This window comes from Aythya fuligula, chromosome 17, assembly GCF_009819795.1.
Source record: "Aythya fuligula isolate bAytFul2 chromosome 17, bAytFul2.pri, whole genome shotgun sequence".
Lineage (NCBI taxonomy): Eukaryota > Metazoa > Chordata > Aves > Anseriformes > Anatidae > Aythya > Aythya fuligula.
In genome coordinates, this window is record NC_045575.1 from 11,461,915 (window position 1) to 11,473,772 (window position 11,858).

At 39.6% G+C, this 11,858-nt stretch overlaps 1 protein-coding gene across 2 annotated transcripts in view; it reads left to right on the plus strand.

Annotated features, from left to right (window-relative positions):
* Nucleotides 1-7,125, plus strand: part of LOC116496131 — a 31,820-nt gene extending 24,695 nt beyond the window's left edge. The window contains exons 5-7 of one of the 2 annotated variants that reach the window (XM_032199039.1): nucleotides 1,045-1,208; nucleotides 4,439-4,684; nucleotides 5,240-7,125. In XM_032199039.1, coding sequence (XP_032054930.1) covers nucleotides 1,045-1,208; nucleotides 4,439-4,684; nucleotides 5,240-5,977 — 1,148 coding nt within the window. In that variant the 3' untranslated portion in view covers nucleotides 5,978-7,125. The remainder of the gene's footprint in view (nucleotides 1-1,044; nucleotides 1,209-4,438; nucleotides 4,685-5,239) is intronic. The other variant, XM_032199040.1, reaches the window with a different exon arrangement.
* Nucleotides 7,126-11,858: the final 4,733 nt, after the last annotated feature.

Here is an 11,858-nt window from a genome sequence, read left to right on the forward strand (position 1 = left end):
AAGCTGTCATAGCACAGAGCATTGCAGGGACACTGTGTTAGCAACACTAATCTGTCTGCTTCAGGCTGCTACAACCGGAGCTTATAATCATCCACGAATTGTGGAAGACTCATCTGCCCTGCATCTAACCTTGTCTGGATAAGGATGAGTTTTACAGTGCTTATGTTGGCTTTGAACAACTTTGACTCCTGGAGCTAAATTTTTCTGCAGGGCATTATGGATGAGACTGCTTTAAATGACATTTACCTCACAGTGTGTTTCCAGAACAAGAACAGGGAGTCCTCCAGCCAAGCTGCAGATATTGTCACTTGTTGAAATCTTGAGTCACAACACATTAATCCTGTCAGCAAACCTTTTGGTCAAAGGCCAACAAGGAGCCACTTCACGGTGCACTGCCACACACCATCAGTTTCCCACTAAACCATCAACTTTTATACACAGCTCTCACGTGGATACCTTCCTAAAAAGCTAATTCTGTTCTGCCAAAAGTCATTAAGAAGGTTATGGCCAGAAGCCAGAGCTCTCTGGGCCTGGACCTAAAGTACAGACCTTGGGGATGCAAACATGCACATACACCTATGGCAATGCCTGGAACGTACAGCTGCCTGAGGGAGCAGCATCACCACGGCTCAAGCAAAAAGGATTTGTAAGCACTTGTGACAAAATCAAAGCTCACTATTAATAGGAATGAGTAACAACAAATAAAGAATGAGTTAAGAAACTCTGCAAGTTTCTGATCTGCAGAAAAACCTTATGCATTTAGTATGAGGGATTTCAGTTTGGGTCTGGCTTTATTAGACAGCAGACCCAAGGGTGTTTCTTTCTTCCCCTCACCCGCCACCTTTTGTTTTGTTTTTAAAGGCTTGCAGTTTCAGGAGAGCAAACTGTTGGCTTGTATTTTATTCTGATTGGTGCAACAGGCAGATGTGGGTCTAGCTTCTCTGGGGAGAGGGAAAGGTGAGGGAAGAGGGATTATAATGGATGAGTTGGGAACAGATGTTTTGGACTCTCCCAAGCAGTCTTTATGGATTTTCTTTTCCTCAGTCACTTCCTGTGAAGGCAGCATAGAACAGTCTCCTCAGGATACTGACCCAGATGTGCCCTCTTCCACCTCCGCAGTGACTACTGAGACAGGAAGCGATGAAGTGTTTATTATTTCTGCTGGACCTGGAGCCAGTGGGCTGAGCTTTACCACCTACAGAATACAGGTAGGAATGCTCTTGGGCATCTCTAGAAGCCCAGCAAGCCACAGGATGTCCTTCTTGAAAAGCACTTGTCATGTTCCTTCACTTAACAGTTCCTGCCTAGCTTGCAGGAATAGTAGTGATCTAACCAGGCAGTACTCCTGACCATCAGACTGAGCTGCTTTGAACTTATGTGGGCTGTGATCTCTCAAAAGCCAGAATCTTCCCAGCTTAGATAAGATCAAATTCAGAAGTCTACATTGCATCTTATAGGTGACAATGCAATGGTCTGCCAGCGGGCTGTAGGACCAGTCCATACAATACTGTCACAGTTTATGGAACAAAAGCAGCCAGTATCCCCACGCTTGATTAGTATATTATCCAGGGGGTCAGGCTGGTCAGAATTTTCCTACATCAGTGCAAGTCATACAGTAAAGCTTCCCCTCCAGCCAACCATGCTGATTAACACACACACACAAAAAAAGGAAAAAAAAAATCCAGTGCCTTCCCTTGCTCAAGTACATTACTTTCTGAGGAGCAGGGCACATGAACTGTATTGGTACCCGAGACACCCTTGAACCCCAGCACTCCTTGCTCCTTCTTTCCAGCGGAGAGAGCTTCACCTGGTGGCAGCCACTTACAAATACAGCTTCTAGACAGAGAGGAAACCCGTTTCCCTACCTCTTTCCCCTGCTTTAGTCAGGATGAAGAGCACACTTACAGCAAAACATTTCTTTTATACCATGCCTTCTACGAGCAAGCCAGAAGAGGACGTATGTCTATATACACACATGTAATATAGTGTTACAGCAACTCTAACTGAACATAATGCACAGAATTAAATTGATTTACTACAATACTATCTCAGGTTGTTGCTCCTTCTCAGTGATATCCTTTTTTACAGCGCTCTCAACCAAAGCTCCAGAGGATCAAAACCCAAACAAACAAATAAACAAACAAAAAATCAAGGAGAGTGAATGCCACCTTTAAAAAAAAAAGCACTGGCCTTTTCAGCACAGCTGAAAACTATCCTCTCTAATTGGGGTGGAAATTGAGCCCAGCAGATGATTTGCACACCTGCACTTAAGTGTTATCTTAAGTCTACTTGGGTTACTAAATGTTAGACATAAAGATGATTTATGTTCATAGTTACATTTCTAGGTGTGTATTTTAAGGTGTATGATGAATCTGGCCATCCAGCTTCTGATTTTTGTCTCTGAGCCCTGCAGAGGGTAGGTACACAGTGTTTGAGGGCCAGCACTGGGTGGGTAGGATGAGTTACCTGCTGGGGCCTAGCTGCTCTCTTGGCAGGGCCTAAGAAGTAATCCGCATGTGAAAAGACCAGTGAAATGCTGAGCCTGTACAGCACAGTAAATAATGTCTTCAGATTCATCTCACCCAGAATGCTCATCTAGACAAAGCAAACAGCAAAGACTTCTAATTTAAACAAACAAAAAAAAAAGTCCAAATCTTTTTACTGAGGAATGGTGGCCTCTTGATTCTATGCCTCTCAGTAAGAGTGATCCTCAGCTTTGCTAGGCAGGCACCAGTTATAAATGGGTTTTTGTTTTTTAGCTTTTAAAATCCATTTGATGAAATCAGTCTCCTGTCAGAAGGTAACACCTGAGACAACAACCACACCTCTCTGTTTTGGGGATAACTGTGAGGAAATGGAGGGCAGGGCTGATGATGCAAGAGGAACCAGTGTCTTTCAGGTGGCTTCTGAGGAACACGGTGTCCCCAGGAGGGTCATGGATTTCTAAGTCCTTTTTGGTTTAAGCCATCACTCAGCCTTTGGCTGATTTACACCTATGACCTGTTACTTCTATTCAGACAAGTTCCAGATGAACAGGTTTGAGTAAAGACTAACAGTCTTTACATGGATGTTTAAGAATCACATTTTTTTTTTCCTAAAAGATTTTCAGAAATCTAGAAAATACATTATTCATCTCGACAGTTGCTCCCAGTACATCTGTCTCAAAACCATCAAAATAATAAACCCTTAGACAGCCTGAAAAGGCTTCTAAGTAGAAGACAGCTGGATTATAAATGTATAAATAAAGTTTCTTACTTTAATCAAATCTGAGACTAAGAGCTCAATATTGAAACAAATTTATCCAGAGCCTGAATACACCCTCTGCCAGCTTCCTACAGAGAAGCTCATTCCTTGTCTCTGCCCATTCTTTTCCAATATGACATTGTAACTGAATAGTTTCTTTGATTTGTAGAAACTTAGGAGATTCTGTTTATCAGAAACAACAAATGACAAGCTTTTGGTCTCTCAGGACTTTTAAATCCAGGACATGGTGGGATTTATTTCAGAGCCTCTTTAAGGACTGCATAAACTCTGGGAATGTGAATGTCGCATTCTTCTCATGACAGTCATAACACAGCTGAAAAATTAAAAATACATATAGAGTTGTGGAACAGGAGGCTTCTATGAACAACAGGTGAATTCAACAGAGCAATTCTGCTCATATGCAGAGTTGGTGAGAATGATTTCATGTGCTCAGCTCCTGATGATGCCAATTTTACACCTGTCTAGACATCTTATTCTCCTGCTAAAACCTGTTTTCCACCTGAAAAAACATTTCTTATGTGAAATTGGCTCTACTCTGGGCCTTATGTCTCTTGTTCCACTCACTACAGACATTGAGAACAAATTACTGCCTTTCTCTTTGTTTTAATTCTTTGTATTCTCTTAATTCTTCCCTAACTCAGACTGAAGAGCACCACTTAATTTAGTCTTTCCTCCTGAATCATGCATTTTTTAGACATTCTGAGTCTCTTGTTGCTTGCTTCTGGATTTCTTCCAGTGGGCCTCATCCCCCCCTTGGAGTTTTGTTTGACAAAACACATCTGGAGCCTACCAAGAGCCTAGCAGAGTGGAAGAATTATGTTTTGCACTGTGAAGTTTAGTACTGTAATCTGTCAGATATCTTCAGTGTAATGAAGCTCTAGGTATTTGATATATGCAGTTAGTGGTAGGATTTTGTTTCTTATATGACTGAAATTTCACAGTTCAGTGTAAAACCTGAAACTGAAGAAACAAAGTAAAACTGCTGTCCAGTGAAGCCAGTGAATCCCACACAGCACGCTGGAAGAGAAATGAATAGAAATTGTATTCCTGTGTCTTGTCCTGGGAAAAGAGCCACTGAAGAAATCACTCACTTGCACTAAAGGCCTATTTTAAAAGTGTTTTTAAAACCTTTTGACAACAGGTTTTGTAAATGATCTTTACTTACTATTTTCAGGACAAAAACCTAAAAAGAAGTGTCACAAGCCCAGCCTCTGTATCTGACTGGCTGACTTCTAATCCAATGGCTGCAGGAGCAGACACGGTTGAGAAGGGAAACATTCAGATGGAAAATCATTACCCCAGACAACGCACGTGGAGTGCCCGCACTTTCCATGATTTCCTGGCTCCATTACCACAGTTACAGAAAAAATGGTGTAGCTGGACCACCAATAGTCCCTTCACAAAGCTGGTTGACAACAGTGTAAGTCTTGCTAGGAGAGGAGTATGGGGTGGTCAGGTTTTGTGCCCTATCTGCTTGCTGATGGGCCATGTTTTCCCCTGGCCTCACTGCTTTGCCTCTCCAACCTGTAAACGCAACACACTTTTCAGCCCATCTTGCTTGGTGCATGGGAAACTCTTTTGCCTAACCATATTGTAATTTATTCAAGCATTCCTGAAGTGCTAAAAATCTGCATTCATTGAATTTTCCAACATATTCCCTTTTTCATGGTTATACTTTACATTAATTTTGACATATTACTATTGCATAACAAGAAGGCTATAGTTGTGGGAGGGATATGTAGGTCTCACTGATGGTTATCAGTGAACAGCACTTGTTACAAAGTTAACAGAGGATATTCATTTTTTTTAGGGTAATAACATAGGTTTTTGCAAAAGAAAGCATATTACCTCTATCTTAAGGAGGAATTTTAACTTTTAGTGCCTTTGGGATTGATGTTTCTTAAGAAACATCAATGTTTCTTTTCTGATGTTTCTTTTCAAAGCACATCTACTAATTTATTATTATTTTGTACAGGCTTTTCCTACAGCTGCAAGAACCCAAGGTGTTCCGACCAGAAAGGTGATTTCTGCCACTGAGATAGAAGGAGCTTCAGAGCCAGTTTACTCTGATTCATCTGCCAGCAATGCCTCATACCCCCTCACTCTGTCTGCACAAAGGCAGCGGAAGCTAAGCTCCTGCAACTTGAAGAAATCCAGGTTTGGGAACCCTTACTTTGGATTTTTAGCTGGTTCCCCTGACAGTAAACGTGTGAGGTCCTTGGATCCCTCAAGACATCTAGGGGCAGTATCGCCAGTTAACAGCCAAAGCCCTGCAAATACTCTAGAGAGCTCCAACGCCCTGAAAATCAACTTGGTCAATGGTTCAAAAACAAAAGAGCTTGTGGTAGAAACAGATAAAAACAAACCAGTTTTTGTTATTTCTGAAGAAGGAGATGATCAGCAGCCTCTGGTCTTAGCAGAACATCTTAACCAATGCGGAGATCATCTCTCTGAGCAAAATGCTGCGTATGCACCAGCTGTGCCAGACAAACAGCCTGTGGTTCTGACTGCTGAGGGCAACAGTTCTGCCACGTTTATGTCAAATCTTCCATTTTGGGCAAAGTCTCCTGGTTTATACAAAGGTCAGGTGAAGGCCCCTAACTCTTCCAGGGACCAGCAGAGCTTGTCGGCAGTAGATGCTAATACTAGTGCGACCTCACAGAACTTTGATACCCTAGCTGCTCCTCCAGTATGTGAAGCCTCAGTCCAATGATGCTCTCAGAAAGACTGAACCATCAGTTCACAAAAACAGAGGCAGCAGGCACGTGATCTGAATGGAAGTGGTACCAAGCATGGCAGCCATACGTGGACATGACTTTTTTAAGAGTAGTCTTTGCTTCCCACCCGTTGGCTTTGGGATTATGGCTATATGTACCACACCACAGCACAAATGCCATCTTCCCTTTTGCTCATTAACAAACCTATTCTTCTGCATGGAATTTTGATGTGTTTTATTCAAGGAAGCATTCTCTGAAAAGGTATTTCACACTGCAGAAAATCTTTTCTGGAATGAGACATGAAAGTCATCTGAGACAGTTACATCATGGTTTATATCTAAAATGTAAATCAGTCCTCTGTCACTGTGGTACCACTTGAGTCTTTCTGTTAGAAGCTATGAGTTAAATTCTGCTCGTAGGTATGCCCGTACAATTCAAGCCTTGCCAAGCCAAGGGTAAGAATTCAATCATGCATGTCTGCATACTGTTTTGTAAACAATTTTAAACATTTCATAACTTCTGCACTCTAGCTCAAAGTTTACCAAGCATTAGCATTTCTAGTATTAAAGACCATGAGTATCTCATATCCTAACTCTTTAGAGTGCAGACAAGATAAGAAAGTCTGACTAGCTTTATTTTTGTTAGATCTACATAGGCTTAAACACTTCAGTCCACTATGTTTTAAGGTGACTCCTCATGGCAACAGGAGCATGTGTACAAAAACACTGAAATACTCGCTTGGAATAGCCTTCAGTACCCAACACTTGGATATTTGCAGCTGCTCTGATCCTATATCCACCAGCTATTTATTACTGGTAACGCACATTGACTAGAGAAACTATTTCCCTTCCTTTAGCAGGCAAGACTTAAAAGACAAAATTAAGTGTGGCAAACTCTGAGTGCTCATTTTCTTTAAAAATGAACTAGTAAGTAGCTGTGCCCCCCAATCACAAATTCAGAGCATTCAGTAGAGCACTGAACCAAAGGGAAGCCTGCTTGTCCTATTACCTTTAATAACCCAATCATTATTTTAATGCCTCCTGGTGATATTTCTCCGTCTTTTCAAGAAAATCCTGAACATTCAACTCTCAACTTAGAATTATTTTTCTTTCTTAAATGAAAGAAACCTCTACAAAGCTGTATTTTGCAACTTAAATTATTTTTACTTTCTTAAATAAATAAATAAAAATCCCTATAAAGGGGATTCCTGTATTTTGCAGCTGACGCAGGACACTGTTTTAAGGCAACAGTAAGTCATAAAACAGGTGCCAGAATGAAATCTCCCATACAAGTCTTCTCCTATATTAGCTACACTGTGCATCGAGTTATCTTAATCCTTCTATGTGAAGGCATTTAAGTTTGATTCCTGGGACATTTAACTGAATTATTTATGATTTCACCTGCTATTACAGCTTCCATTTGCCACGTGTTAATGTCTGAGATATGCAACACAAGATTGTAGGTTTTGCCTAATATTTTGTATACATGTCTATGTAGACATAAAAGGCTTGCATCTTGTAGCAGTGAAAGCAAAAACCATATATGCCCTTCAGCAGTTGACTCAAAAATGAACAGCAGACAGATGTCAGCATTTATTATTACCAGACTGTGTTGAGTAGTTTTGAAGCACAAGAGTCTGGCTCCAAGTTTTGTTTTGTTGTTTTGTTTTTTTTTTTTTTCTTCTAAATTAATGTTACATGAATCAAAGGGAAGAGTTAATATATTTATGACAAAAAAATATTTAAACATCTACAGTACTCTAATAACTTCCACAATGTTAAATTCATACACATTGTAAATCAGAGCCAATGCCACATTACTTATTATATTTCTGGAGATTGAATTACTAAAATCTACTTTGGAAAAGTATTTGTGTTCCGTTACTGACAGCACCTACATGTGAAGGGCTGGGAAAAGTGACTTTTTCAATAAAAGAGTGTTTAACTATTCATTTCTGCAATGTAATGACACAGTTTATTTTGCTGAAATACTAAGTTGTATATGCCTTGCCCCAGAGTACCGGGCCATCTCATGATGTACACCAATACAGTAGCCCAACTGCAGCAGTTGCTGCAATGAAATGAGCACAAAAACCGCTGCATCCCTCAGTCCAGTACTAAAGGTTTCGATCCTGGTTCCTCCTCTGTAACTCAGGTAGGTAACGAGGGGTTGTTTACATGGCCTTTCTTTACTACCTACCTTTGGAACCAAAGGCTCTCCTCTTGAACAATACGCACTATTGAACAACACTACTCGTTCTCAGAACAGGGGGGGCAGACATCCTACACTATAGATGAGACCTTACACCCCTGAAAGATAGCAAAGCCTAATGCCAAACCAGCACCCGCTGCAGATGCACAGAAGACCACCCCCTCCCTCCCTCCCGGTCAACCCTGATCAGCCAGGAGCACAGCATATGGGAGACTTATGCTTAAATTCTTGACCTGCCTTTTGAAGTTCCTATTATTTTTAGGCAGGTCACCGAAATGCACTGCTAAAGAGGTACTTGCATTTCGTACCTTCAAAGAACAGGAAATAGATTCTCCTACTCATAGAGCAAAGAGGAAATATTTTGAAGTTCTCCCCACCACACCTCCTCCCCCCAGCTCTGGGTGGAATAAAGTGCTTTAATGCTTCAGTGCTTTAGAGCTGTAAATATTGACTAGGATTAGTTCTTAAACAGAAATGTTACTGTGCCACTTAGTTTCCTCCTAACAACTCTATTACTTTTGAGAGATATTCTGCAACTTTTTAATGATAGAAAACCTCACAGCTCGTGGACCTGAGATGCAGTTTTACCTTTGTGGTAACGCAGCCATTTTACTGTGCTATTTTGCATACTGTAACTAAGCAGCAAATGGGATAAGCATGCTAAACACTTGCTGAAGAGGAAGAAAAATTTTCCTGTTCAATTGTGAATGAAATTATATCTTAAAATGTTATAGATCTAACAAAAAGTTTTTTCCCTCCCCCCACTAAAATTGGATTTGAATAATGTACACTTAAAAAAAAAACCAAACCTCTGTAACATGCTGGGCACTCCCTCTAGCCAGTGTGTTACGTAGATTGAATAGAACATTAAAATAAACAAGCAATGAAAACAAAACAACTCCTCCCCCTGAACCAGAACTGTGGGCATTTTCCCCCCCCTCCCCCTTTTTTTTTTTTTTTTTTTTGGATTGTTGGAAATAGAGATTCAAAATAAAAGCTTGAAGCTATACAAGCCAACAAGAATCCTGTGTGCCAGGTGTTGATTTTTTTTTGCTGTCAGGCAGTTAAAATGGTTGAGAACGGAGGCTCGGTGGGAAGAACTGAAAGATTAACCATGCAGCTCATGCATCCTCACCTCCAGGATACAGACTAACATTCAGCAAGACTTTGGTTAAAGCAGAGCACTGTGGTTGGTTTAGGTAGTACCTAAGCTACTGTCACTATGTAGTTTGGGGTGTGGTGGCAGTGGAAATAAAAATAAAAATTAATTTATAACTTGTTAGCAGAAATATGAGCTGAAGTTTCCTTTCAGGAACCTACCTTTTCTTTAAGAGCAGTTGGTTATAAAACATCCTACTCTTAACTGTAGTTTGTTTTTTCCCCCCCTCCACAAGAAGGGCGCATGAGTCATAACTAAACACATTGGGTTCAACTATTCCAAGCAGTCAGCTACTAGATCTTATTCTACAGAATTGAAGATTAATTTGGATTGCAAGGAAAAAGATAAGTCCTAAGCCAACACTTACCTAACGAAAGCGAGCAACTGAAACTCAGCAGGACTGAAAAGAATACCCAACAGAGACCAAATCTAGCTTCAACATATATTCATGGTGTGTCTAGAAATGTCTTTGTTGTTAAACCTCATATGGCACACTTAGCATTTTTTATAATTCATTTCCTGTGGAAACTAATGAGCTTAAGGGTGAAATTACCTCATTGAAAGTCAAAATGGTGAAGTGTGAAGAAAAGAAGGATGACCTGAAAAGCAGATTTAGTAGCAATCTTTGCATATTAAGCATTGCTATGGGAAATAGTATAATTAGTTTTCTTCAGAACTTATTCCTTGGAATTGTGTAAGTGGTATTTCAGCTCCCAAACATCATGCAGAAAGAATGTTAGATAAAATAGGTGGAAAAAATGCAAAATCCCCACACATTCTTTTTAAAACCAAAAGATCTTTTTCCTAGCTTCCAGTAACACGGAGACTGTTGGTTTATTTTTAGAGGGCAGACTGTACAAAATAAGGCCCCCTTCCAGCAGAATTTTGTAAGAGACCATAAAAAAAAAAAATCAGAGCATAATTTAGAATGGAGCATTCTCAACCGCCTAACTCCTTGTACTTGAATCACTTACTTCCCTAAGCTCTTGCTGTAGGCTAAGCCATCTGCACTACACAATTCTACCAAAGATTAGAAATTGATATAAAATGGATGCTTTTTTTTTTTTTTTGGTGAAATGAATGAGCTAATGCTTGACCTTCAATACCAAGCTTCTATTAATTTCAAAGAAAACAGTACAGAGCTTAAACACAAATTATCCTACAGAGTTGCTGATACTTAAGATACTGAGGACTCTCAGATTAAAAGCAACTGTTGAGATTAGTATTTTGTCAGCTACATGTATTGCAGTTGCAAAAGGCCGTGTTTTTTCTCATAAGTTTGATACCCTTTTCTTTATGGAAGAAGAGCTATGAAGTGCTTATGTTGTGCCAACACTGATCACTTGGCAAGGCATTACATCTAAAAATCAACAGCATCCTCTTAAACTAAATTAGTTACAGGTCATTTGGTGCTATAATGGAGCATAAAATACTTAAAACCACAACTATAAGTACAGGACAAATGAAAACCATTAAAAGACTTAAGGTCTATCAGTTTATCTTTAAAACATACAGAACAACGTAGCATTTTCACTCTTTTATTACTTAACCGTGAGTTTGAGCCTCTTTTAAACTTAGTCTGAAGAACAACCGACACTTGGGTTAAGAACAGCTGTACAGATAGGCTACAAGTTAAAGACACCTAGCTTCAAGTGTGGGAACAACAGCAGTGCAAAGAATCCTAGAATGCTAAACTGCAACTTGAAGTTCAACTATTCTGGCCTCACTGTCTGTAGCATCATGCAGAAAGAACTGCAGACATGTCTTTCTATTTCCTCTGCAGGAAAATAGTTCTATTTTAAAAAGTCCCACTAATAGCAGCCACTTGAAATCTTATCATTTATATGAATTAGATCACTGAAAATCCCAAAGGTATAAAGATTAGCACAGTATGACACTCATTTTCTCTAGTCTGCTGTTAACATTGGTAGTGTTATAATGCTGTTATAATGCTTGCCATGTCAGACTCTACAGTGTAGCAAGATATTTAAGTTGTATGCACTTTTTTTGAAAGTGAACTTTTTTTCCTTACTAGCATCTTGAAGTCACCTTGTTTGCAAACATTTAACTTTTTAAACTTACATCATTTGCTACGAATCCTGTAGATCTGCTAATGATCCCATGTGGTATAAACTTTCAAGTGTCAGATTGAGTTTCTTCGATTGACAAAAAAAACTCATGTCATTTTCAGTTACTACAAGTTCAAGGAAGATACTTCATTGTAAAATCTCAACATTCAAATCATTGACAGCTTGACCAGTCCTGAGAAAATGTCACACACATCCATTTCTGTGGTGAAAGAATATGCCACAGAAGAAACAGAAACAGACGACTTCAGTGAACATTTTTTTTTTTTTTTTAATTAATAACTTCTTAGTTCAGGAAAAAAAAAAATCACAAAAGAGAACTGGAAGAACTACACTCCACCTTCTTTATAAAAGAACTTTCTCAAAGAGACTATGTACCTTATTTACCACTATGTCAAACTCTATCATAATCACCCTGGT